The sequence below is a fragment of the Heloderma suspectum genome, chromosome 2, assembly GCF_057233095.1.
Source record: "Heloderma suspectum isolate Gila_16-S chromosome 2, 16-S_ref, whole genome shotgun sequence".
NCBI lineage: Eukaryota > Metazoa > Chordata > Lepidosauria > Squamata > Helodermatidae > Heloderma > Heloderma suspectum.
The window spans coordinates 1,755,738-1,778,670 of NC_139459.1; the positions used below are offsets into that span (position 1 = coordinate 1,755,738).

Sequence of the window (22,933 nt, forward strand, 5' to 3'; positions counted from 1 at the left end):
ACATGTGAGCAAAAGCCTGGACATGTTAAGGCCAAGACTGATTCCGGCTGCAGAACTCTGCAAGAATTGTCTGGGGCACCAGCCGCCACAGCACACCACTGCCCGTTGAACAGCAGACAGGCCCTTTCGTGAGCTCGGAGACAAGGCCCCGGCAGGAGCTCAGCACAAGAGAGTCTGCCTCAGGGCGCTCCAGCTTCTCCTCTTGGGCTCCTTTGTCCAGGGGCATCAAAAAGGGTGTTATTCCTCAGGAGTGGGGACAATGGGACCTCCCAGTAGCTCCCCTGGGGTCCACCTGCTGCCCCTGGCTCTGGGCAGTAAAGAGGCCAAGGGGCTTTATGTGGGGGGGGAGGGATTTTCCATCTCAGAGCACCGCCCTGCCCTGTGCTGGAGGGAGTCAATGAAGCAGCCCAGATGTTACCGCTTGTCTTTATTTTGTGTAAGCCGCCTTGGGGGCCCTTCAGGGTTGAATTCGGGATGGGAATCAAATGGACAAGCAAGCAGGCAACCACCATGCCTGCTGTCAGATGAGGGGCACGGGTGGGGGCGGCATCTGCAGCGAGACAAGGAGCACCACTTACGTCCAGGTGGCTCGTGGTCTCTTCCTTGAGGGGTCCACAGGAGCGATGGAGGAGCTCAAACACGATCGTGTCGGCACCCTTGCAGTACAGGGTTAGCCGACCTTGGGGGCTCCGCACTGGGGACAAGGGGGAAGGGCAGGGCGTGAGAGCGCTGGAGAGCAACACGGGGAGAGCCCCCAAAGATGCGGGGCGGTGCGCCCCCTCTCCATGCAAGGGGAGGGGCAGTCTTCTCTCTCCCTTCCAGGGTTTCTCACACAGTCCATCGAGATTTGCCACAACTGGGGCTTTTGCAAGATCCCAGTCCAAAGGGAGAACAGATTGTTGGAATTGCTCACCACAAGCACAAGCTGCAATTTTGCCTCAGGCCAATAAAACTCCAGCTGAGCAGGTCCATGTTGCCCTACAGAATTACAGTCTATGCTTGTGATGGAAGATCAGGAGGCGCAATCAGGGCACAGCGAAATGGTCCAGGCATGAGCACAGTGCCATGTGAGCCAGGCACAGGCCAGCCACAGGGCGGGGGCGGGGGCGAGGGCAGGTGAGGGAAGGGGGGACGCACCAATGACGGACATCCTTTTGCGCACATTGTTGAAGTCCAGGATGGCAAGCAGCTCATAGACCAGCGTTTCTCCCATTTCCACCACAGTGATGGTCTCCGCGGTGCGGGCACGGAACACAAAGCCAAAGTTCCGGGCAGCAGTCACCAGGGCGCCTTCATCAGGAGACTGGGCCTGGTACGCCAGTGTGCCTGCTGTGGCGAGGAAGGGATGCACCGTCACACCCGCATCCACGTGCCTCAGTGTCTCAGGCCCTCCCTGGGCCTGCCTGGCCCCGCTCGTGCCACCTGTGCCGGCCCTCCTGCAAGCTGCTCTGCCATGCGGGGCTAGGGGCGCCCCCAGCCTCACCTTCCTTCCTGTCTTCTGGCATCACTGTGTGGCAGAGGGAAAGAAGGCGGAAAAACTTGTGGGTGGGGACATCGCCCGCCTTCACTGCTTCAACCAGGCTGCGGTCGTAGAATGCAAACTTTGGGTCAGCCAGTGGGTTGAATGAGAAGTCGACTTTCTCCGTTCTCTGCAAGAGCAAGAAATTGGCCCCGCCATCAAAACCTCTCTGCCCCGCTCAGTCTGCCCCTGTCCGACTGGCAGCCATAAGTGGCTTCACAGATTCCCTTCATCTTTCCAGCCCTTCCCAGGCTGCTCTGAACAGCACTGACAGCCTCGATGCCGGAAGGCTCAGAAGAATCAGAACTTCTCCCCAAACCAGGCCCAGGGGGTGGGGGAGGAGAAAGAGACCTTCAGGAAGCAACCAACTGCAACACGGTGGACAGTTCATTCCTCTCTGTCTCCCTGCCAAGACACACAGACGAAGTCACCTCGCCGTGTCACGCCCTGGCAGGTATGGCCTGGCCAGCGACCTCTGGCAACGGCCAGTGCTGTGAGGCAACGACACTCGAGCTGCTGCGTAACATTCACAATACAGAAGGTCAACACTGTGGTGGGGGATCTGCCAGCCCTTACCTCAGTGACCTCCAGCCAGCGCCCCTCTGCATCAAAGAGCTTCCCTGGGGGTTAGAAGCAGAGGCTGGTGTTCAGGTGGCAACGAAACACACGGGGATGCAAGTCACAGCAGGGCAGCCATGTGGCACCAGCCTGGACTAGCCAGATGGCAGGAGTGCCAGGGCTCCAGGAGGTCCCTGCTTCCCTTCCAGCCTGTTGCTTGCCCAAACTTGGGCTGCCTCAGCACAGGCTCATGGCCAAGTTTGGCCGGGCATTTCCTTGTGCAGACTGTCCAGCCACAAAGCCACGGCTTCCCTTCACACCAGCACTAATCCGGTATTTTAAGAGGGAAAGACGCTCTCACAGTAGCCCTGTGCAGATAACAAGGAACTGGGCACAAGCAAGGTGTGGAGGAAGGGGCTCTCAGGCCAGGGTGCCCCTCCACCTCCCAACCGCCAGGCGCGGACTGCTCTTCGAGCACAGAGCCTGCCGGCATGTGGGGAGTTGGGAGGCGCCCTTCCCCACCCCCAGTTTCTAATCATCTACCCTGAGGATGGGACTGCCATGCTCTTTTGTAGCTTAACAGCTATAAATACTTTCACACCAGAGGTTTAAAGTGGTTCTCCATTCCATCAGCTTCAGTGCAAACCTCAGTTGGCGATAATGCTCATTTGCATTACAAATGCCTCTCCTCTGTGTATAGCCCTGCCGGAAATGAGAGCCTCAGAGGCACCCTGGCACAACAGAGCCCCAGAAAACCACGAAGCAGCAAGACGAGCCACCTTCTAACCAGCCCTCCTCTCTGGGCCAGGGCAGCCGCCCCGGGCCTTCATGCTAGAAAAAGCAAACTTTTGAACATTCCCACCTCTGGGACTTTCCCTACATCAGATTAAAAAGCACATGCCCGTCTAGCAGCAAGACCTCTGGGTGAAGGGGCCCCTACCGTAGGATTTCCCGTTGATGGAACACTTGTTGAAGGCCATGATGTTCTGGGTGAGCGTGCCCGTCTTGTCCGAGAAGATGTATTTGATCTGCCCCAGCTCCTCGTTGAGGGTGGTGGTGCGGGCCTGGGCAGGCATGTCACTCGCTGGGTAGTACATCTTGCGGTCCCAGTCAATGTAGAAGCTGTTGCCCAAACGGATGATCTCCACGCTGAATGAAAGGACGGAGACAAGGAGGAGGAACATTCTGGGCCTGTCAGGAGAAATCCGCCTCTGTCCTCAGCCCGCAGGACACTGTTGGCAGCTAGAGAGGAATCCTGAACACCCAAGGAACTGGACTCATCTCCCCCACCCTCTGGACAGGAAGCCGCCACTTCAGGTCACTTCCCATTATAACAGGCCTTCACAGGAACTGGTGTAGAACCCGTGTGCAGACTGTCAAATGCAACAATCCTATGCAGGTGTTGGAGGGAGACTGCATGGGCTGGGAATCTGCTCCTGGCACTGGCCTTGCAGAAAAAGCCCTGGGGAGCTGCTGTCTTCAGAAAATGGCATTTAGTTACCGAGGAAAATGTATTTATTTCATCATTTGTTATTAACATTTATATGCCCCCTTATTTGCCAAGAAGCCACCAAGGCGGTGCATAAATGACATTCCTGTGTGACTGACCAGGTCCCTCAGGTTGTGAGGGGGCCTGTATTGCCACTACCTGCCAGGTAAGTTGTCTCCTGGGAGGACGGATTAGAGACGTGACTGAAGGGTTGCCTGCACTCATAAAGCCCACTGACAGGTATCCCTTTCTTCTCATCCATGTGGGAACAAATGATACTGCCAAGCGGAGCTACGAAGAGATCACGTCAGACTTTGAAGCTTTGGGAAGGAAACTCAAGAACTTTGGGGCCCAGATAGTTTTCTCATCCATCCTTCCAGTAGTTAGAAGAGGGATAGAAAGGGAACGAAAAATACTCCGGGTGAATGACTGGCTACGAAGGTGGTGCCGACGAGAGAGATTTGGATTCTGGGACCACGGGCTATACTTCCTGGAAGATGGGCTGTTGGCAAGGGACGGGTTGCACCTCACAAAGGCTGGGAAGAATGTGTTTGGCCACAGCATGAAGAGCTTCATCAGGAGGGCTTTAAACGGAATCCTACGGGGAAGGGAGATGTAATGTTGGGGGTAACAATGGACATAGGCGCATGCACTGCAATGGAGAGAACAGCTCTGATAGCGCCCAATAATAGTCTTCAGACACATGTAGGAAGAAAGCCAGACTATGAAGCACATGGTCTTCGATGTCTATATACTAATGCCCAGAGTATGGGAAACAAACAGAACGAACTTGAACTCTTAATACAGGAGGGAAATTATGACTTGATAGGTATAACTGAGACTTGGTGGGATGACTCTCATGACTGGAATACAGCAATTGAAGGATATAACTTGTTCAAAAAGAACAGGAGGAACAGAAGGGGAGGGGAGGTTGCACTGTATGTGAAAAATACATATCTCTGCACAGAAATACAGGAGGATGAGCTTGGGAGCCCCATCAAGAGCATCTGGATCAAAATAAATGGAGCAAAAAATAAAAGGAACATGGTGGTCGGAGTCTACTACCGGCCACCCAATCAAGAAGATGAGTATGAAACTTTTGAAAAGCAAATAGCCAATGTTACAAGGAAGCACGATGTAGTAGTAATAGGGGACTTCAATTTCCCCCATATTTGTTGGGAGACAAATTTTGCAAAACATGGCCCCTCCAGGAAATTCCTGACTTGTGTGGCGGATAACTTCCTCCTACAGAAAGTAGAGGAAGGAACTAGAGGATTGGCTATCCTTGACTTGATCCTAACCAACGGAGATGACTTAGTGGATAAAGTAGCAGTTGCAGGAACTCTGGGGGAAAGTGACCATGTTGCACTGGAGTTCTTGGTTCTAAGGGAAGCAAAAGCCGAGTGTAGTCAAACGTGTACCCTGGATTTTAGGAAAGCTGATTTTAATAAACTCAGAACAATGGTCAGTAAGGTCCCATGGCAAGGGACTCTAATGAGAAGGAGTCCAAGATGGGTGGGAGTTTTTAAAAAAGGAAATTCTCAAAGCACAATTACAAACAATTCCAACAAGAAGAAAAGGTGGAAGACAACAGAAGAAGCCAATGGGGCTTCACAAAAAGCTTAGAGATGACCTGAAAACAAAAAAGGACACATATAGGAAGTGGAAAGAAGGCCAAGCAACAAAGGAAGAGTACAGGCAGGTAGCACAGAATTGCAGGGATGGCATCAGGAAGGCTAAAGTTGAGAATGAGCTGAGGTTAGCGAGGGATGCTGAAAGCAACAAAAAGGCTTTCTTCAGATACATGCATAGTAAAAGACTGAGGAAAGAAATGGTGGTTCAGCTATTAAATAAGGATGGCAAAATGATAACAGAGGACAAAGAAAAGGCAGAGGTGCTCAATTCCTACTTTGGCTCAGTCTTCTTCCAAAAGAGGGTCTATGACCCCTCTGGCAAAGGCGAAGTACAGGCTGAAGGGGCAGGATTGCAGCTTGAGATTGATAGGCATACGGTCAAGGAACACTTAATTACTTTGAATGAGTTCAGATCTCCAGGGTCAGATGAACCGCACCCTAGAGTAATAAAGGAACTGGCAGAAGAACTCTCAGAACCGCTGTCTATTCTCTTTGAGGGGGAAGTGCCAGATGACTGGAGGAGGGCTAACGTTGTCCCTATCTTCAAAAAGGGTAAACAGGAGGAACCTGGGAACTACAGACCAGTCAGTCTGACATCAATCCCTGGGAAAATTCTGGAGCAGATGATAAAGCAATCCATCGGGAAGCACCTTGAAAACAATGCAGTGATTACTCAAAGCCAACATGGATTTGTCAAGAACAAATCCTGCCAGACGAATCTGATCTCAGTTTTGGATCTGGTAACCTCCCTTGTGGACTGTGGGAATGCTGTGGACATCATATACCTCGACTTCAGCAAAGCTTTCGACAAAGTGCCCCATGATCTCCTGATGAGCAAACTAGCTCAAAGAGGGCTAGATGAAACAACGATCCGGTGGGTCCACAGTTGGCTACAGAATCGGGCTCAAAGAGTGCTTATCAATGGGACCTTCTCAAACTGGGGAGAGGTAACGAGTGGGGTACCGCAGGGCTCAGTCCTGGGCCCAGTGCTCTTCAACATTTGTATGAATGACTTGGAGGAGGAGGTGCAGGGAATGCTGATCAGATTTGCAGATGACACGAAATTGGGCGGGATAGCGAATGCTTTGGAAGACAGAAACAAAATTCAAAGGGATCTTGATAGATTGGAGCACTGGGCAGAAAACAGAATGAAATGTAATAAGGATAACTGCCAAGTTCTGCACCTAGGAAAAAGAAACCAAATGCAGTTACAAGATGGGGGATACGTGGCTCAACAACACTACAAGCGAGAAGGATCTTGGAATTGTTGTCGATCACAAGCTGAATATGAGCCAACAATGTGATGTGGCTGCAAAAAAGGCAAATGCTATTTTGGGCTGCATTAATAGAAGCATCGCTTCCAAACCCTGGGAAGTACTAGTTCCCCTCTACTCAGCACTGGTTAGGCCTCATCTGGAGAACTTGTGTCCAGTTCTTTGCACCACATTTTAAGAAGCATGCAGACAAACTGGATGTCAGGAGCTCCTTGGCGGCCTCTCTCAGTAGATTCCAATAGCCAACTCAAGACACAGATGAAAGGATTTCTTTTCAAAGCTTTAATCCTTTTACAACTTAATGACTCTTTCAGATGCTAATCACCAGTGACTAAAGCAAGGAACAGCAGAGTGGCCTAAGCTTCAAGAAGGCAGTTGATTCCCGTTTGAAAGGGAGTCCCTTGAAGACCCAGAACTTATGGGCTAGGGAGAGATCCTCCCTCTTTCCCTTGGGTCCATGGGAGGCGGCCGTTGCTTGCGCGCCAATCGGGCACTACGCCTCCTTTCTGCACCCTCCATCGCTCGTCGCTCTTTGCGTGTGCGTCGAGCATCTAAGAAGCCCCCCTCCCGCACTCCCTCACTGCCAGGGTCACTATCTATCTTAGGAATGCTGGCAGGAGGAATCTCTGCCAGGTGCTGAGCCTGTGAGGTATGAGCTGTCTCCTCTCCCACGGATTGCTGTTCCTCCTCAGAATCAGAACTGCTCTGGGGCTCTCTTGGCTCAGTTTCCACCCTGACACTGCAGAGGGTTCAGAAGAGGGCAACAAAGATTATCAGGAAACAAAGCCCTGTGAGGAGAGACTGAGAGAACTGGGCATGTTTAGCCTTGAGAAGAGAAGACTGAGGGGAGATCTGATAGCGCTCTTCAAGTACTTAAAAGGTTGTCCCAGAGAGGAAGGCCAGGATCTCTTCTTGATCATCCCAGAGTGCAGGACACAGAATAATGGGCTCAAGTGACAGGAAGCCAGATTCCGGCTGAACATCAGGAAAAACTTCCTGACTGTTAGAGCAATACGACAATGGAACCAATGACCTAGGGAGGTGGTGGGCTCTCCCACACTGGAGGCCTTCAAGACGAGGCTGGACAGCCATCTGTCAGGGATGCTCTGACTTGGATTCCTGCACTGAGCAGGGGATTGGACTCGATGGCCTTGTAGGCCCCTTCCAACCCTACTAATCTATGATTCTATGCTCCCCCACCCTCATGTCACAGGCATCCTCCCAGGACTGCATTCACTAACCATCACCCTAAGTAAGCCGTCACTGCGCCATGGCGCAATTATTCCGGGAGCTCATCCAGCCCCTTTTCTGGAGCTCTTTTAGGGTATGCCACGCTGAGAACGTGGTGGCTGCTCCTGCATCTCCAGGCAAGGACCAGCTGACCCAGCCCAGGCTCAGCCCACAAAAGGATTCATGCAAGGATGGGCGGGGGGCAACAGTGTAGGAGGAGCGCCTGCTGGGAACAGCAGGTCTCCCATGGAGGAGTCCCACTTCATCGTCCAGGCCTTGCCCAACCGTCCCTGTTTGGGAGGGATGGGCCCTTTCCTTGGTGACTGCATGCCAAAGGTTTAACTGAAGGGCAGCAGGGACGGGAGCACCATGCAGAACAGAGGATGTGATTTCCAGAAGTGGTGGAGAGAGAGATGGGGCCATTTCTGCAAAGGAAACAGTTGCTTGGAATGGAGAAAGAAATGGCCAAGGCCATTTCAGAGAGACCCAGAGAGCTCCCTCGTCGTCTTGCTAGAGTTGCAGGCTTGCTCGGCAGCCTCCTCCTGTGTAGCTGGCAGGCCACCCTTCACGGTGGGGGCCAGCCCAGGGCCCCCCGGCCCCCCTTCATACCTGACATAGAGAGAGATGGGCACCAGGGTGTTGAAGATGATGACATAAGACCAGAACATGAGGAACGCAGAGAAGGATGCTGTGTGGGTGTCCTTTGGCCAGGGCAGGTACACCTGGAAGTAGTAGCCCTTGCGGTACTCCCAAATGCTGTTGGCAACGGCCAGGGTCATGCACATGGCAGCCAAAAACACAAAGATCTGCGAACAAGAGAAGGGACCAGGTCAGAGGGAGAGCGGGAGGATGCTTCTCTTCTATTAGCCAGGAAACTTCCCCTGTGGGGTGAGGAACTCATGGGCACAGAACAAGAAGACGAAGTACAGGGACAGGAAGGGCCATCAGGGTCAGACCAAGAGCCCAGCTGCCCCAAAGCAAGGTTGGGAAAGCCATCCCATGGGAGAGGGGGTGCTGATCTGGTCCTGTACATTGACAGCACATTCCGCTAGTAGCTAGTATGTGTCCTCTATGGACTGAGCTAATCTTTTTTTAAAAAATAAGGTGCCAATAAATTCCACAGATTAATTCCTGTGAATGGCTTCTATTTTTCTTGCCCTTCACTGCTGCCAATCAGCTCATGAATGGAGCCCTCTTGCTGCCTGAGGCTCACAAGGCCGGTTGCAGGAAAGGAGACCTCCATCAATATACCCCACCCTCCTGCACCCCGGCAGCAGCTGCCCTTCCCGTGTGCTGTGCACCTCAGCTGAAAGTATGAAATGGAGCACAGCAGATTGGGACTCACCACCAGCACCAGGACGTTCATCAGGCGCTCGACGCTCGTCCTTTTAAAAGTGGTCCTTCCACTGTTCTGCATTAATTTGGTGTCTGGCCCTGGGAGATCAAACAGACAGAATTTGCGCTGCTGTGTCTGATTTAATTCTGGGATCAAAGGCACATAAGACCCACATAGCCCTCCCGACAGGCATCCAATCCTGCTCTCTGCCTCTGCCTCCCCACGCCTCCAGCCCTCTGGCCGGGAATGGGAACAAGAAACAGCGTTTGAAGAGACCCAAAGAAGGGCAGCGTTTTGACAGAAGGGAAGGCAGCCTTCCCTTTGCCTCTTCTTCAAGAAGCCATTCCTGTGAATGTGGGATACAGCCAGGGGACCCACCACAGGCACAACTGAGCTGAACAGCATCTGCTTTATGCTTCCTGGGCCAGAAAAGCCGGTGCTGGAGGAGGCCAGTGGAGGCAGGGAGCCGGGAAACTGGACACCAGTTCCACCGAGTGCAATGGATGGGTTATGTCCATGTAGGCCGTTTCACACATTTGGCTTTTAGTGTGTATGTAAAGAGGTGCTTGGAAAGACACCTACACTGCCATCGAAAATGTAGACCTGTGCCAGGGCAGCAGGAGTCACCCAAGAAGAGGCCACCACATCTGTACATCTTTTAAACGAAGCCTCTGCCCCCTCTCGCATTTGCCATGGCAAGAGCTGGGAGTGAGAGCCCCCAAAACTAGGGGCTTTCCCAGAACTACTTGCCCTCTGACCAACCTGTCTGGCCGGTAACCAGACAAAGGGCGGGGGGAGTGGAGAAGGGAAACCTTTCCCCAAAATAAGTTGTGTTTTTCCTTATCAGTTTCTGTATTCTTAGATTAGCCAACGTTTTTCTTCTTCAATTAGCTGGCATTTTGCCATTCAAAATACTTCTGAATTATTAAACCATCCCAGGTGGGCCAGCTACCCACCCTGCTTGTTTATTGAAATGTGTACTTTGTTCTAGAATGCATCCCTCAAACTGTCCAACATAGCCTTTGCTTGGCAGAATAAAATACCCCTTGCTTGAATGCTTGTCCTCAGGCTTGCTAACATATCAGCCAACCTGAGGGCTCTATTTGGTATAAGTTTTTAAAATGCGTGTTTTTAAAGACAACATCTGCAGAGTTTTGAAACCCCGAGGGGGACACTTTGCATATACTCCGTGCTGCCAGCATGGTGCCAGTGCCTCAGCCAGCCAGGCTCTCCGTTCTCTACAGATGCAAACTGTCATGCCGCCGTTGGAAGGATCCTCCTCCTCTTCGGAGGAACTACAACTCCCTGAGTAGGGATGTGCGACCCTGGGAATTCTGTTCCGTTTAAGTCTGACAGGATTCTGCAGCATTTCTATTCCGGTAAGCGGTGGTGGACTGTAGCAGATTTTTTTTCTGATTCTGGAAATGCTTTGTGCATTTTCCCCGTGTCCCGCCATTTGCACAAATTGTTATTTGAGCGGGGGGGGGGGATCTTGATATTTGTGCAAATGGCATCGTAATTTAAAAAAAATATATTAATGATCTTGTGCAAATGTGTACAATCCCAAGTCTGCCTGCCCTCCATGTAGCCCCTGGAGGCATATTCCCCCCTTGTAAATATCCTTGACTTTTTTAGCTCCCCACACACTACTTAGTTTAGCCCAGCAGAACCATATTCCTCACTTGTTAAAGAACTTGTCAATTTCATCCTCCACTTTGGCACTTCCTGAGCTAAGTCTGTGTATGGGGGGGGGGGATTGACACATTTTTATTCTCCCAGGCATTATACATTCTGAATCCTGGCTCTTTAAATCTGTTGTTTTTACTGCCAGTTTTGTATTTTATTTTTTAATTGTTGTTATTAATGGGAAACTTGCCTGGGAACCACTGGTGGAAGGGCAGTTATGCAAATGTATAAATAAATATCATGCAAGATCAATGGGCAAAACTGAGGGTGGGGCTAAATTATGTGAGGCTTGCGGTCTAGGCTCAGGGATACACTCCCCATTCTGGAACTGGGACCTTCTAGACAAAGGTGACTGGAGGGTCAGGCATCATCACACATACATACATGTACACTCTCTCTCACACATGCACATGCACACACTCACTTTGTGGTGCCTTTGCAAACCTAGTCTCCGACCAGATGCTGAAGAGCAGCAGCTCTCTTTCTGCCCTCCCCAATTCCATGCCTGCACTGAGTTTTGTTCTTACCTGCGAAGATGACAAGCCCAAAGCACCAGTCCGTGTTGCGTATCGTGCAGCCCCTGAGCAGCATCTTCTCATTGTCTAAGGGGTATTTTCTCCTCTTAAAGACCAGGCTCCCTGTAAATCTGTCCAGCTTGTTATTTGGTGCTTCACACCTGATCTCACCTGCAGACAAACACGACAAGCCCCTGGGGGTGAACCACGGTCTCTCCTTGGGCTGGCCTTTCCCACTTCCCACTGATGGCTTGTTCAGTTGAGCCCCAAACTGGTGATCTGACCTGGCGTCACTTCTGTTTGATTCCTTCCTGGGAGGGAGCAAGGAGGGAGGCAAGCAGGTGGAGGAGCTCAACGTATACATGAGGATAGCCCACTTTTTTAGCTCACAAACAACCCTGTGAAGGAGGGTTCAGCTGAGAGGCAGCAACTGGCACAAGCCAATGCAGTGGGCGCCATAGTTAGGCTGGCTCTCGTCTCTATCCATCTACTTCCAGATGACTCACACTAAGGGTATCTCTACACCACCAGGTTATTGCACATTCATGACTGGCCACTCACTGAATTGTGCGGGTCCATTCATCATCCAGTCATTATCCCACCATTGCCACCCACCTATCCCATGTTTTCCTCAAATGGAAAAAATGTGGTATTTTCCCAAACATGCACAAATGGAGCGCCATGACCTCTCCGGGTATTTCTCCCCTAGCGTGAATGAACTGCTGTGTGATGGCAGCTGTGGGCAGTTGTTTTGGGTTGTTCGAGGTGTGGTCATGATGGCGAAGGTGGTGATGGCAGGCTGTGGGGCCTGTTGCCTTCCTGTGCCAGCGCCACTTGGGGTCCTTGCCATTTTCAGCCTGCAGCGTTCTGAACAAGGCGGCAGGTCAGCAGAGCGGCAGGTCGGAATAGCAGCGGGCCGGCCTTCCAACTTGCCGGGATGCCCCGCTGCTGTACGTTCCCAGCAAGTGAACAGCTGAGCAAATGGCAGAGGTTGTAAAAAACACAGAATGGGGAGGCGGGGGGGGGCAGGGAAATAGGCAGGGGGACTGTCTGCGTGCCAGTCCCCATCCACCAGTAATGCACAAGGGGAGGGAAAGGGCGGGAACCAGGGGGAAGCTGTCGCTGCACCCGAAGCGCGTGCAATGCTTTTTTGCGGAAAGGTGATGATGCCTCTGAGCAGCATCACCACCCCGTGAGAAGGAAAGAAACGAAAAACAACATGACAGGGACACCCATCGAAAGAGAACGACCCAGTCGTGCAATGATGTGAACTACCTTGCATGATTTTCTTGGGGAAAATGGTGGAGGAGTATACACAGAAGTAAACATTGTTCCAGGGGGTCACTGGGGATAAGCTCTTCTGACTGCCCTGTATCTAACAGTCTTCACCACCACCCTGTTAGGAACACCATGTGCCCCCCATGCCTACAGCTGTGCATTAAGTTGCTCTTTGCCCATCACAGCCATGGGAGTGGCTCCCCGCTCCATAGACATAGTATGGTGGGAAGGATGAGAGGTGTTCCAGAGCACCAAAGCATCCACCCACCAAGGGATGCTTTTAGGACATGGACTTTTAGGCACGGCCTTACCCATGAGCCACAAGGGGATGGTGCTAATCAACCCATCTCCAAGCCAGCTCTCTCTAGCAGCTCACTCCAAACAGCAGCCAGGCAGATTTAGCATGGCCTGGATCGCTGGCAAAATCCAAAGAAGGGACTGATGCCCTGGGCTGGTTGCACAGTGGCCCACCCGACTGCACGGCCCTTGTTTTCCTTTTGGCAGAGGTGGTTTTGTGCACGGCCCGCATCCTCTCCATCCTGCCATGCCACACAGATGAGCAAGCTCCACGCCGCGTGCGGCCCAAGTAGGAGACAGCGCAGCCAACGTACCCATCCGCAGAGGAGCCACCATGCAGAGTCTCCCTCAAACAGTGAACTCCCAGAGGAGTGAAGTGAAGCAGGAAAGGGCTCAGAAGAGAAGCAAAGAGTGCAAAGATCTGTGAAAAGAAAGGGGGTGGGGGCAAAGAACCAGGCCAAAAGCCGCGCAGGGTCTGCTCAGGCAAGCCAGGGCACTGAGCTCAACTCTCTCTTTCCCATCTCTGTGTGCAGACCTGCCCCTGGTTAAACGTGTGGAGGGCCTGCAGTGCAGGCATCTATGTCAGGGAACGAATACATTATTTGATTTACTACATTTCTGTACCACCTAACAGTTGAAGCTCTCTGGGCAGTTCACAACGCATATTAATATAGTACTTCAATGTAGTACTCCTAGCATGCAAAATGTTCTACAATCCTTGTCTCTTTCATCCTCGCATCAACCCTGCAACCCCTGAAACCCACCGTAAAGCTGAGACCAAGGCCATGTTCAGACATCATGATAACCCACAGTGGTTTAGTAATCTACTCACAGTAGCTTATTTTTTAAATAGTCCAGGATGCTCTGCCACACAACTGGGCTAATAAGCTACTGGGAGTAGTTTATTAAGCTACTGTGTATAATTTGACTGACACACCCACCCACCCCATCTTGCTGCAATCCTCCCGCCTGAGCAGTGGCACTGTTTCACCTCGAAAGCGCTGGAAGTTTGCAGGATCCAGACAAAACTTCATACACAGCCTCCCCCAGACAGGAAGCACCTGATCCACCATAAAAAACCTGCAGGATTACCCCAGGAGAGCAAAAATCCCAAGTGCAGCATAAAGGGGGTGAATCTCTATGAAGCTTGGTCCTTATCCTGCAAACCTCCAAGGTTTTATAGCTACCCTGGATTTTCACTGCTGTGAGTGTCAGGGCACTGGGTTTTGATGATGCATCGGTGCCTCCTGAGTAGGGGAGGCTGGCTATGAGGTTTGGTCCCAATCCTGCTCATTCCCCACCCCACCCCCTTATACTGCTGGCTTGCTCACCTTAATGGATTCCTAAGCACTAAGCCAGCAAAGAGCAGAGTGGCAGCGGTTTTCACCACTCTCCCTGCACAGCTCTGTAGCTGGACAAAATAACCCACAGTGACTGCCAGATGACACAATAAGCCATGATGGGTTAAATAACCCACTCTGCAGACCGTGGGTTATCAGAGTGGGTTATTTTGGCCAAATAAGCTATGGTGGCCTAAAAAGCTCCCGCCAGACAACACAATAACCCACAATGGGTAATTAAGCCATGGGTTAATTAGCCCATCATGGGTTATCGTGACATCCGAGAGGGGCTGTCTATGAGGCTCTGGCTGAAGTGGAAGCTGAACCCAGCTCTTCATCCAGCACTGTTCTCACTTGACTGCATTCACTGCTTCCTTGCCTTCCTGGCCAGTGCAAAGGGCCCTTCCCAGGGCAAATGAAAAAACCAGGCCCAGGCATGGAGGTAAAAGCTCTCCTCCAAAGACAAGGAGAAAAAAGAGAGGCTTTAAAAAACTTCTCCACAGTCCAGAGTCAGATCAAACTCCCTTGAATCCATTCAGGCTATTTGCATGTTTGATTGCATTTCCTGGGTGACTGATTATATTGCCCAAGAGCAAGAAAAAAGAATTAAAACGGCTGGGGGGATAACTGGACTTCTTCTGACACAGCCCTATATGATCCCTGCAGCAGCAGACACAACACCACACCAGTCTCATCTAAGATCAAGATCTTATTTGAGCTCCCTGGTTGCTTCTGGCAGCCAGGTTGCCTTAAAGAGTTAAATGCCCAGGAGGAAACCAGCCCCAGAATATTGCTTTCTCTCTGCTTCCCTGAGTAAAAACAGTCAGTCAGAACCACTTCTTACACTATCAGCCGCATTACAAGTGGTCCAACTTCCCTCCCATTGTTTATTTTCAGGCGTCAGAAAAAATGTTGCTTCTACAAAGGCTTGCATCAAAGCAGACTCCCCAGCAACTGATCAACCAAAGTCTCCTACACAAACTCAGCAGTCACGGAATAAGAGGAGAGGTCCTCCTGTGGATCAGTAACTGGTTAAAGAGCAGAAAGCAGAGAGGAGGGATACATGGCAAATTCTCCCAATCCCAATGGGGTTGCACTGTATGTGAAAAATACATATCTCTGCACAGAAATACAGGAGGAGGAGCTTGGTAGCCCCATCGAGAGCATCTGGGTTGAAATAAATGGAGCAAAGAATAAAAGGAACCTGGTGGTCGGAGTCTACTACCAGCCACCCAATCAAGGAGAAGACAAGGATGAAACTTTTGAAAAGCAAATAGCCAATGTTTTAAGGAAGCATGATGTAGTAGTAATGGGGGACTTCAATTTCCCCGGTATTTGTTGGGAAAGTAGAGGAAGGAACTAGAGGATTGGCTATCCTTGACTTGATCTTAACCAACAGAGATGACTTAGTGGACAAAGTAGCAGTTACAGGAACTCTGGGGGAAAGCGACCATGTTGCACTTGAGTTCTTGGTTCTAAGGGAAGCAAAAGCTGAGTGTAGTCAAACGCGTACCCTGGATTTTAGGAAAGCTGATTTTAATAAACTCGGAACAATGATCAGTAAGGTCCCATGGCAAGCGACGCTAACGAGAAAAGGAGTCCAAGATGGGTGGGAGTTTTTAAAAAAGGAAATTCTCAAGGCACAATCACAAACAATTCCAACAAGAAGAAAAGGTGGAAGACAACAGAAGCAGCCAATGTTGCTTCACAAAAAGCTTAGGGATGACCTGAAAACAAAAAAGGACACATAGAGGAAGTGGAAAGAAGGCCAAGTAACGAAGGAAGAGTACAGGCAGATAGCACAGAATCGCAGGGATGGCGTCAGGAAGGCTAAAGCTGAGAATGAGCTGAGGTTAGCAAGGGATGCTAAAAACAACAAAAAGGCTTTCTTCAGCTACGTGCATAGTAAAAGGCAGAGGAAAGAAATGGTGGTTCAGCTATTAAATAAGGATGGCAAAACGATAACAGACGACAAAGAAAAGGCAGAGGTGCTCAATTGCTACTTTGGCTCAGTCTTCTTCCAAACGAGGGTCTATGACCCCCCTGGCAAAGGTGAAGTACAAGCTGAAGGGGCAGGATTGCAGCTTGAGATCGACAGGCATATGGTCGAGGAACACCTCATTACTTTGAATGAGTTCAAATCTCCAGGGCCAGATGAACTGCATCCTAGAGTCATAAAGGAACTGGCAGAAGAACTCTCAGAACCGCTGTCTATTCTCTTTGAGAAATCATGGAGGACGGGGGAAGTGCCAGATGACTGGAGGAGGGCTAACGTTGTCCCTCTCTTCAAAAAGGGTAAAAAGGAGGAACCTGGGAACTACAGACCGGTCAGTCTGACATCAATCCCTGGGAAAATTCTGGAGCAGATGATAAAGGAATCTGGAAGCACCTTGACAACAATGCCATGATTACTCGAAGCCAACATGGATTTGTCAAAAACAAGTCCTGTCAGACAAATCTGATCTCATTTTTGGATCAAGTCACCTCCCTTGTAGACCGTGGGAATGCTGTAGACATCATATACCTCACCTTCAGCAAAGCTTTCGACAAACTGCCCCGTGATATCCTGATGAGCAAACGAGCTCAAAGTGGGCTAGATGAAACAATGATCCGGTGGATCCACAGTTGGCTACAGAATCGGACTCAAAGAGTGCTTATCAATGGGACCTTCTCCAACAGGGGAGAGGTAACGAGTGGGGTACCGCAGGGCTCAGTCCTGGGCCCAGTGCTCTTCAACATTTTTATTAATGACTTGGAGGAGGAGGTACAGGCAATGCTGATCAAAGTATCTGGGCAAAGAGAGAGTCACATCGGCGCAAATGCCAGTTGTTCTAGCTAGAGAGCACGAGAGAGAGAAAGGTGCACCTCATCTTGGGGACAGGCCTGACACCATCCCCATGAGACTGGGTGACATGTGGGGCAGTCACTCTTGTTCAGCCTCTTGCCACCAGCAGAGGCTTGCAAAACTGGACAGGAAATACCAGCAGCTCTGAAAATGCTGCCAAAGAACTGCCTGAATTCACACCAGAAATACTGCAGTGCTAAGGATATGGATGGTAACAGCTAAGGGCCAATGCAATTAAGAACATAAGAACAGCTGGCTTGATCAGACCAAGGTCCACCTAGTCCAGCATTCTGTTGCCATGGTGGCCAACCAGATGTGCCAATGGGAAGCCCACAAACAGGGCAAGAGGGCAACAGCACCTTTCTTCCCATGTTCTGATCTCATTTTTTAATCAAGTAACCTCCCTTATGGACCGTGGGAATGCTGTACACATCATATACCTCGACTTCAGCAAAGCTTTCGAGAAAGTGCCCCTGATATCCTGATGAGCAAACGAGCTCAAAGTGGGCTAGAGGAAACAACGATCCGGTGGATCCACAGTTGGCTACACAATCGGACTCAAAGAGTGCTTGTCAATGGGACCTTCTCCATCTGGGGAGAGGTAACGAGTGGGGTACCGCAGGGCTCAGTCCTGGGCCCAGTGCTCTTCCATATTTGTATTCATGACTTGGAGGAGGAGGTGCAGGGAATGCTGATCACATTTGCAGGTGACACCAAATTGGGTGGGATAGCTAATACCCTGGAAGACAGAAACAAAATTCAAAGTGATCTGGATAGACTGGAGCGCTGGGCAGAAAACAACAGAATGACATTGAATAGGGACAAATGCCAAGTTCTGCACCTAGGAAAAAGAAACCAAATGCACAGTTACAAGATGGGGGATACGTGGCTCAACCACACTACAAGCGAGAAGGATCTTGGAATTGTTGTCGATCACAAGCTGACTATGAGCCAACAATGTGATGTGGCTGCAAAAAAGGCCAATGCTCTTTTGGGCTACATTCATAGAAGCATAGCTTCCAAATCCCGGGAAGTACTAGTTCTCTACTCAGCACTGGTTAGGCCTCATCTGGAGTACTGTGTCCAGTTCTGGGCACCACACTTTAAGAAGGATGCAGACAAACTGGAGAGGGTTCAGAGGAGGGCAACAAAGATGATCAGAGGACTGGAAACAAAGCCCTATGAAGAGAGACTGAAAGAACTGGGCATGTTTAGCCTTGAGAAGAGAAGACTGAGGGGAGATAGGATAGCTCTCTTCAAGTACTTGAAAGGTTGTCACAGAGAAGAAGGCCAGGATCTCTTCTCAGTCCTCCCAGAGTGCAGGACACGGAATCATGGGCTCAAGTGACAGGAAGCCAGATTCCAGCTGAACATCAGGAAAAGCGTCCTGACTGTAAGAGCAATACAACAATGGAACCAATTACCTGGGGAGGTGGTGGGCTCTCCCACACTGGAGGCCTTCAAGACGAGGCTGGACAGCCATTTGTCAGGGATGCTCTGACTTGGATTCCTACATTGAGCAGGGGGTTGGACTTGATGGCCTTGTAGGCCCCTTCCAACCCTACTAACCCTTCCAACAGTGGGGTCCCACAGGGATCTGTACTGGGACCCATGTTTTTCAACTTGTTAATAAATATCTGGAATTAGGAGTGAGCAGTGAAGTGGCCAAGTTTGCCAATGACACCAAATTATTTAGGGTGGTTAAAACAAAAAGGGATTGCAAGGAGCTCCAAAACCATCTCTCCAAGCTGGAAAAATGGGCATCAATTAACAATGTGGTTCAATGGAAGCTATTGTAGAGTGATGCACATTGGGGCAAAAAATCCCAATTACAGTGTGCAGCCGCGGTAAAAAAGGCAAACTACATTAGGCATAATTGGAAAAGAAACTGAGAATAAAACTGCCAATATCATACTGCCTTTATACAAATCTATGGTACAACCACATTGTAGAATATTGTAGAACTGGAAAAGGTGCAGAAAAGGGCAACTAAAATGATCAAGGGGCTGGAGCCTCTCCCCTATGAGGGAAGGTTACAGCAGCTGGGATTGTTTTGCTTGGGAAAAAGGCAAGTAAAGGGAGACATGACAGAGGTGTAAAAAACTATGCCTGGTGTGGAGAATGTGGATAGGGAGACATTTTTCTCCCTCTCTCATAATACTAGAACCCAGTGGGGTCATCCTATGAAGCTGCTTGGTGGGCAATTCAGGACAGATAAAAGGACGTCTTCACACAGTGCAGAGTTCAACTACAGAATTCGCTACCACAGGATGTAGTGATGGCCACCAATCTGGGTGGCTTTGAAAGGGAGTTAGACAAATTCCTGGAGGAGAAGGCTATCAATGGCTACTGTGTGCCACCTCCAGTACCAAAGGCGGCGAGCCTATGTACACCAGTTGCTGGGGAACGTGGGCGGGAGGATGCTGTTGCACTCATGTCCTGCTTGTGAGTTCTTGGTCAACAGCTGGTTGGCCACTGTGTGAACGGAATGCTGGACTGGATGGACCCTGGGTCTGACCCAGCATCAGGGCTCTTCTTATGTTCTTATGATCAAATATAAATCAGAGAATCACTTCACAGTTGCCCAAAGCACCACAAGGGGGGACCCCCCCCCGACTGGTGCAAAGGCCCATCAAGGATTCTTTTTTAGAAGATTTGTCCGAATGACGGGTGCTTTAAAACGCAAAGCAAAGACTTCAGCGTCCCTCTAGGAGGCTCCTGAGAGGGAGCTGCCCAGGAGGGCGTTTCTCAGACGCCGGAAGCTGCCTGAGATGGAGTCAGTGCGCCAGCCCTTCCTGCCCAAGCCCTGCCTACTCCACCCTGCCGAGGCTCTTTTCCAGCCCTGCTGCCCTAAACCCTCTCAACGTGAAGAGCCTGGAGCCGGAGCCGGGAGCCACTGCAGGCCAAGCGGCCATTCGGCCAGTGCCGCCTGATTCCCCCGGGGCTGGGAAAGGGCCACTCTTGCCAACAGGCAGAAGTCGGCCTTCCTCTCTCGGCATTGTATTGCTCAGGGAGACCTGATCAAATGGACTGGCAGAAGATTCGGGATGGACTGTAGAAGTTCTTCTTCACATAATGTGCACAGCTAAGTTACGGAGTTCCTGCCACAAGAGCTGGTGATGGTTGTGAAGGGGTGTGAGAGGAACTTGTGGAGGAGGACGCGGAGAGGCCTATCAACGGCTGCTAGTCATGGGGACTGAGCGGAACCTCCATGTTCCCAGGCACCATACCTGTGAATGCCAGATGGCACTTGGTCTTGCTGCACCCCCATCAGACTCACGTGGAAGGCCTTGCCTAGTGAAGGAGCACTGTCCTGGGATAAGCTGCCCAGGAGAAGGGCCTTCCTGCCTCATCCTAGCTACTTTGGCCCTGCAGGACACAGCAAGCTGCAAGAGGAACTCTCTCTCCTCCTGTTTGGCCCTGAGATCCCCAGTCCTGGAAGATCAGCACAGCCAGTGGCAACGCCCCCAGTGGCTGTCCTCATGTCCAGGGATGGAAGCTCAGAAGGAGATGCCAAGCGCCAGTTCCCTCCCCTCGGAATCGCAGCACTCTCAAAATAGCGCCTGCCTTCTCGGAAATCTCGCTGTTCATGGTTTTGCAAAAGCCCAGTGCCTGATGAATTGCAGGGGAAATGCGTGGACAAGATCAGAAGACAAAGAGGGGTGCAGAGCAGCTTGAGAAGAGGTGAGGACATACAGGTGAAAGCTGGGGAATCAAAGCCACCAGCCAGGACCGCCTCAAGCACACCACTCCATTTTCACTACAGTTGAGGCCTGGAGAGTTTCAAAAACCACTGGAGGCTGCGAGCGGGATGAGGACGCCGCTGCGATGTGGCAACTGGCAGGCTCTTCGCTACCAGCGGGGCTGCCGCACGTGTGTAAAAGAATGCCGAGGCTCTGTGGGATCCGGGCAGCCCCCCTCCGCAGGCTGCACTGAAGGAAGCCCCTCTTTCCTCAGCACAGCTCCTGCCACCAACCGCCTGCCACGCTCCCTTCCAGTGCAGGGAACGGGGTCTGCAGCAGCAGCGGCAGCAGCTGCAGGGAGGGAAAGGAGTCTGCTTGGGCTGCCCAGCTCCTCCCTCCCTACTCACCATCAAAGCTGCTCAGTGCCTGCAGATCCTCTCCCATCTCTGCTGTGACTGTCAGAGCCTGTTTCACCTTCAGGTTGGTTTCCCTGAAAGAACAAACTGGATGAGACTCAAAAGCGCAAGTCACAGCACTGAGTCGACACCTCGCTATTCCTGCAGCTCGCGGGAGGGCTTCTTCCATGGCCAGCTGCGCCCTTCTCTTTGCGATGCAGGTTGCCAGCACGAGGCACTGCTCTGTGCCAGCAGCTCCGTGGCTGCGATTGCACCTTCTGCTGGGTTGGGGTGCTGGGCCAGGAGCTCCCCGGGCTTTAAGGAGAAGCAGCATGGCACCATCTCAGCAAGAGCACGCAGGACCAAAGAGCGGGATGGGCCCGGTTCATGTCTGCACTGTGCTTTGGAAGGTGGGTTAGCAACTTCGTAAATAAATACATGTGTGCTACTCTAAGGCAGGCTACCATACCCCTACCCCTAACCCCAAATCATCTATGACTTTCGTCCATTCAACCTTTTCTTCTGAACCTCCAAGGAAAGAGACAACCCCAACCTTCTTTGGCAGATCTTTCCAGGCTGAACAGCTCTTATGGGGCATGAAATGGAGAAAGCTGGGTGTGCCAAGGCTTCACCGACATCAGTGGGAAAACGTTTGCTTGCACACTCGTGTCCCACTGATTTCAGTGCTAAGCACACTTCTATGGAAGCAAGTCAGGGCTAGGGCACACGCTTCCCCCACCCCCATGGAGACTAAAAAAGAGGGGGAAACTCCACTGGCACCAATGGTTTATACGTTGTCAGAAAGAAGGAATTCTTTGGAGTTTCGGTTTGCTTTGTGCCATGACACTTTCGGCCCGTCCAGCTTGCACCCATCCAGAGAACAACTCTGGCTCACTCTAGTCGCTCCTCTTGCTCATATATGTGGTGACACCAAACCTGCCAAGTCCAGTTCTCATTAACTAAACAGCACGCCAGCACCGAGCTCAGGTCTTCTCAGCCGCCACCATTTTTGCCACTGGCGTCTTTGCGGTGGCTGTCCTTCCATCAGCAGATGCTCTGTGGAGCTCCAGCACTCACCCATCCAGCTCCACGGTCTCAATGTACGTCAGGCTGTGGGGCTCACTGCTCGACAGCAAGAGCACGTCGGCCTGGGCGGGACGAACGGCAGGAGACACGAGTGATCCACTGCCAGGGCAGAGCAGAGGAAGGCACCGCTGCCCTCCACCCAGCCATCGCTTCAGACCCACTTCCTCCCCCGTGAAAGGCCCCGGTGGCGCACGCAGCCAAACCACACGCGTGTCAGCTTTAGTAGCATGGCGTGAGTGCTTTCTGTTTCTGCTGTTTTAAATTTGCTCCTGTATTTTAAATCTTTACACTGTGATTGGTTTGGTTATTATTTTTATTTTATACTGCAGTCTTAAGCTTTTATATTGTATTTTATCACGTTGCATTTTATGGTTTTAACTGTGTGAACCGCCCAGAGAGCTTTGGCTATTGGGCAGGACAGAAATGAAATAAGCAAATAAATAAAATACATTAAGTAAAAGAGCCACCTATCACTTGTGCATGAATGGTCTTGATGGGGATGTGCACCCCCGGGTGCATCTAGAGGCCCCCCGCCAGGCCAGTCAGGCCCAGCCGAGCATGGTCATGCAGACTGCAGGTGGGGCTGACTGTGCACACAGAAGCCTCCTTATGCCTGCCAACCTCCCTTGCTGGATCCGGGGCAGGGGGGTGGGGGCTCCAGCATCAGCAGTTACAGGATCTCAGGTAGCAGGAGGTGGGAAAGACCCTGAAGCCCTGGAGAGAGTAGATAATACTGGGCTGGATGGACACACTATCTGACCCGGTACA

At 51.2% G+C, this 22,933-nt stretch overlaps 1 protein-coding gene and 1 long non-coding RNA gene across 4 annotated transcripts in view; both read right to left on the bottom strand.

Annotated features, from left to right (window-relative positions):
* Positions 1–22,933, bottom strand: part of LOC146351847 (uncharacterized) — a 1,244,848-nt gene that overhangs the window by 251,462 nt on the left and 970,453 nt on the right. The window lies entirely within an intron of this gene.
* Positions 1–22,933, bottom strand: part of LOC146351851 (phospholipid-transporting ATPase ID-like) — an 81,786-nt gene that overhangs the window by 24,997 nt on the left and 33,856 nt on the right. For all 3 annotated transcript variants that reach the window (XM_084832727.1, XM_084832728.1, XM_084832726.1), the window contains 10 exons: positions 22,157–22,227; positions 21,092–21,174; positions 11,254–11,412; positions 9,050–9,138; positions 8,314–8,510; positions 3,018–3,226; positions 2,096–2,139; positions 1,484–1,649; positions 1,138–1,329; positions 579–694 (listed from right to left, as the gene is read on the bottom strand). In XM_084832727.1, coding sequence (XP_084688853.1) covers positions 579–694; positions 1,138–1,329; positions 1,484–1,649; positions 2,096–2,139; positions 3,018–3,226; positions 8,314–8,510; positions 9,050–9,138; positions 11,254–11,412; positions 21,092–21,174; positions 22,157–22,227 — 1,326 coding nt within the window. The remainder of the gene's footprint in view (positions 1–578; positions 695–1,137; positions 1,330–1,483; positions 1,650–2,095; positions 2,140–3,017; positions 3,227–8,313; positions 8,511–9,049; positions 9,139–11,253; positions 11,413–21,091; positions 21,175–22,156; positions 22,228–22,933) is intronic.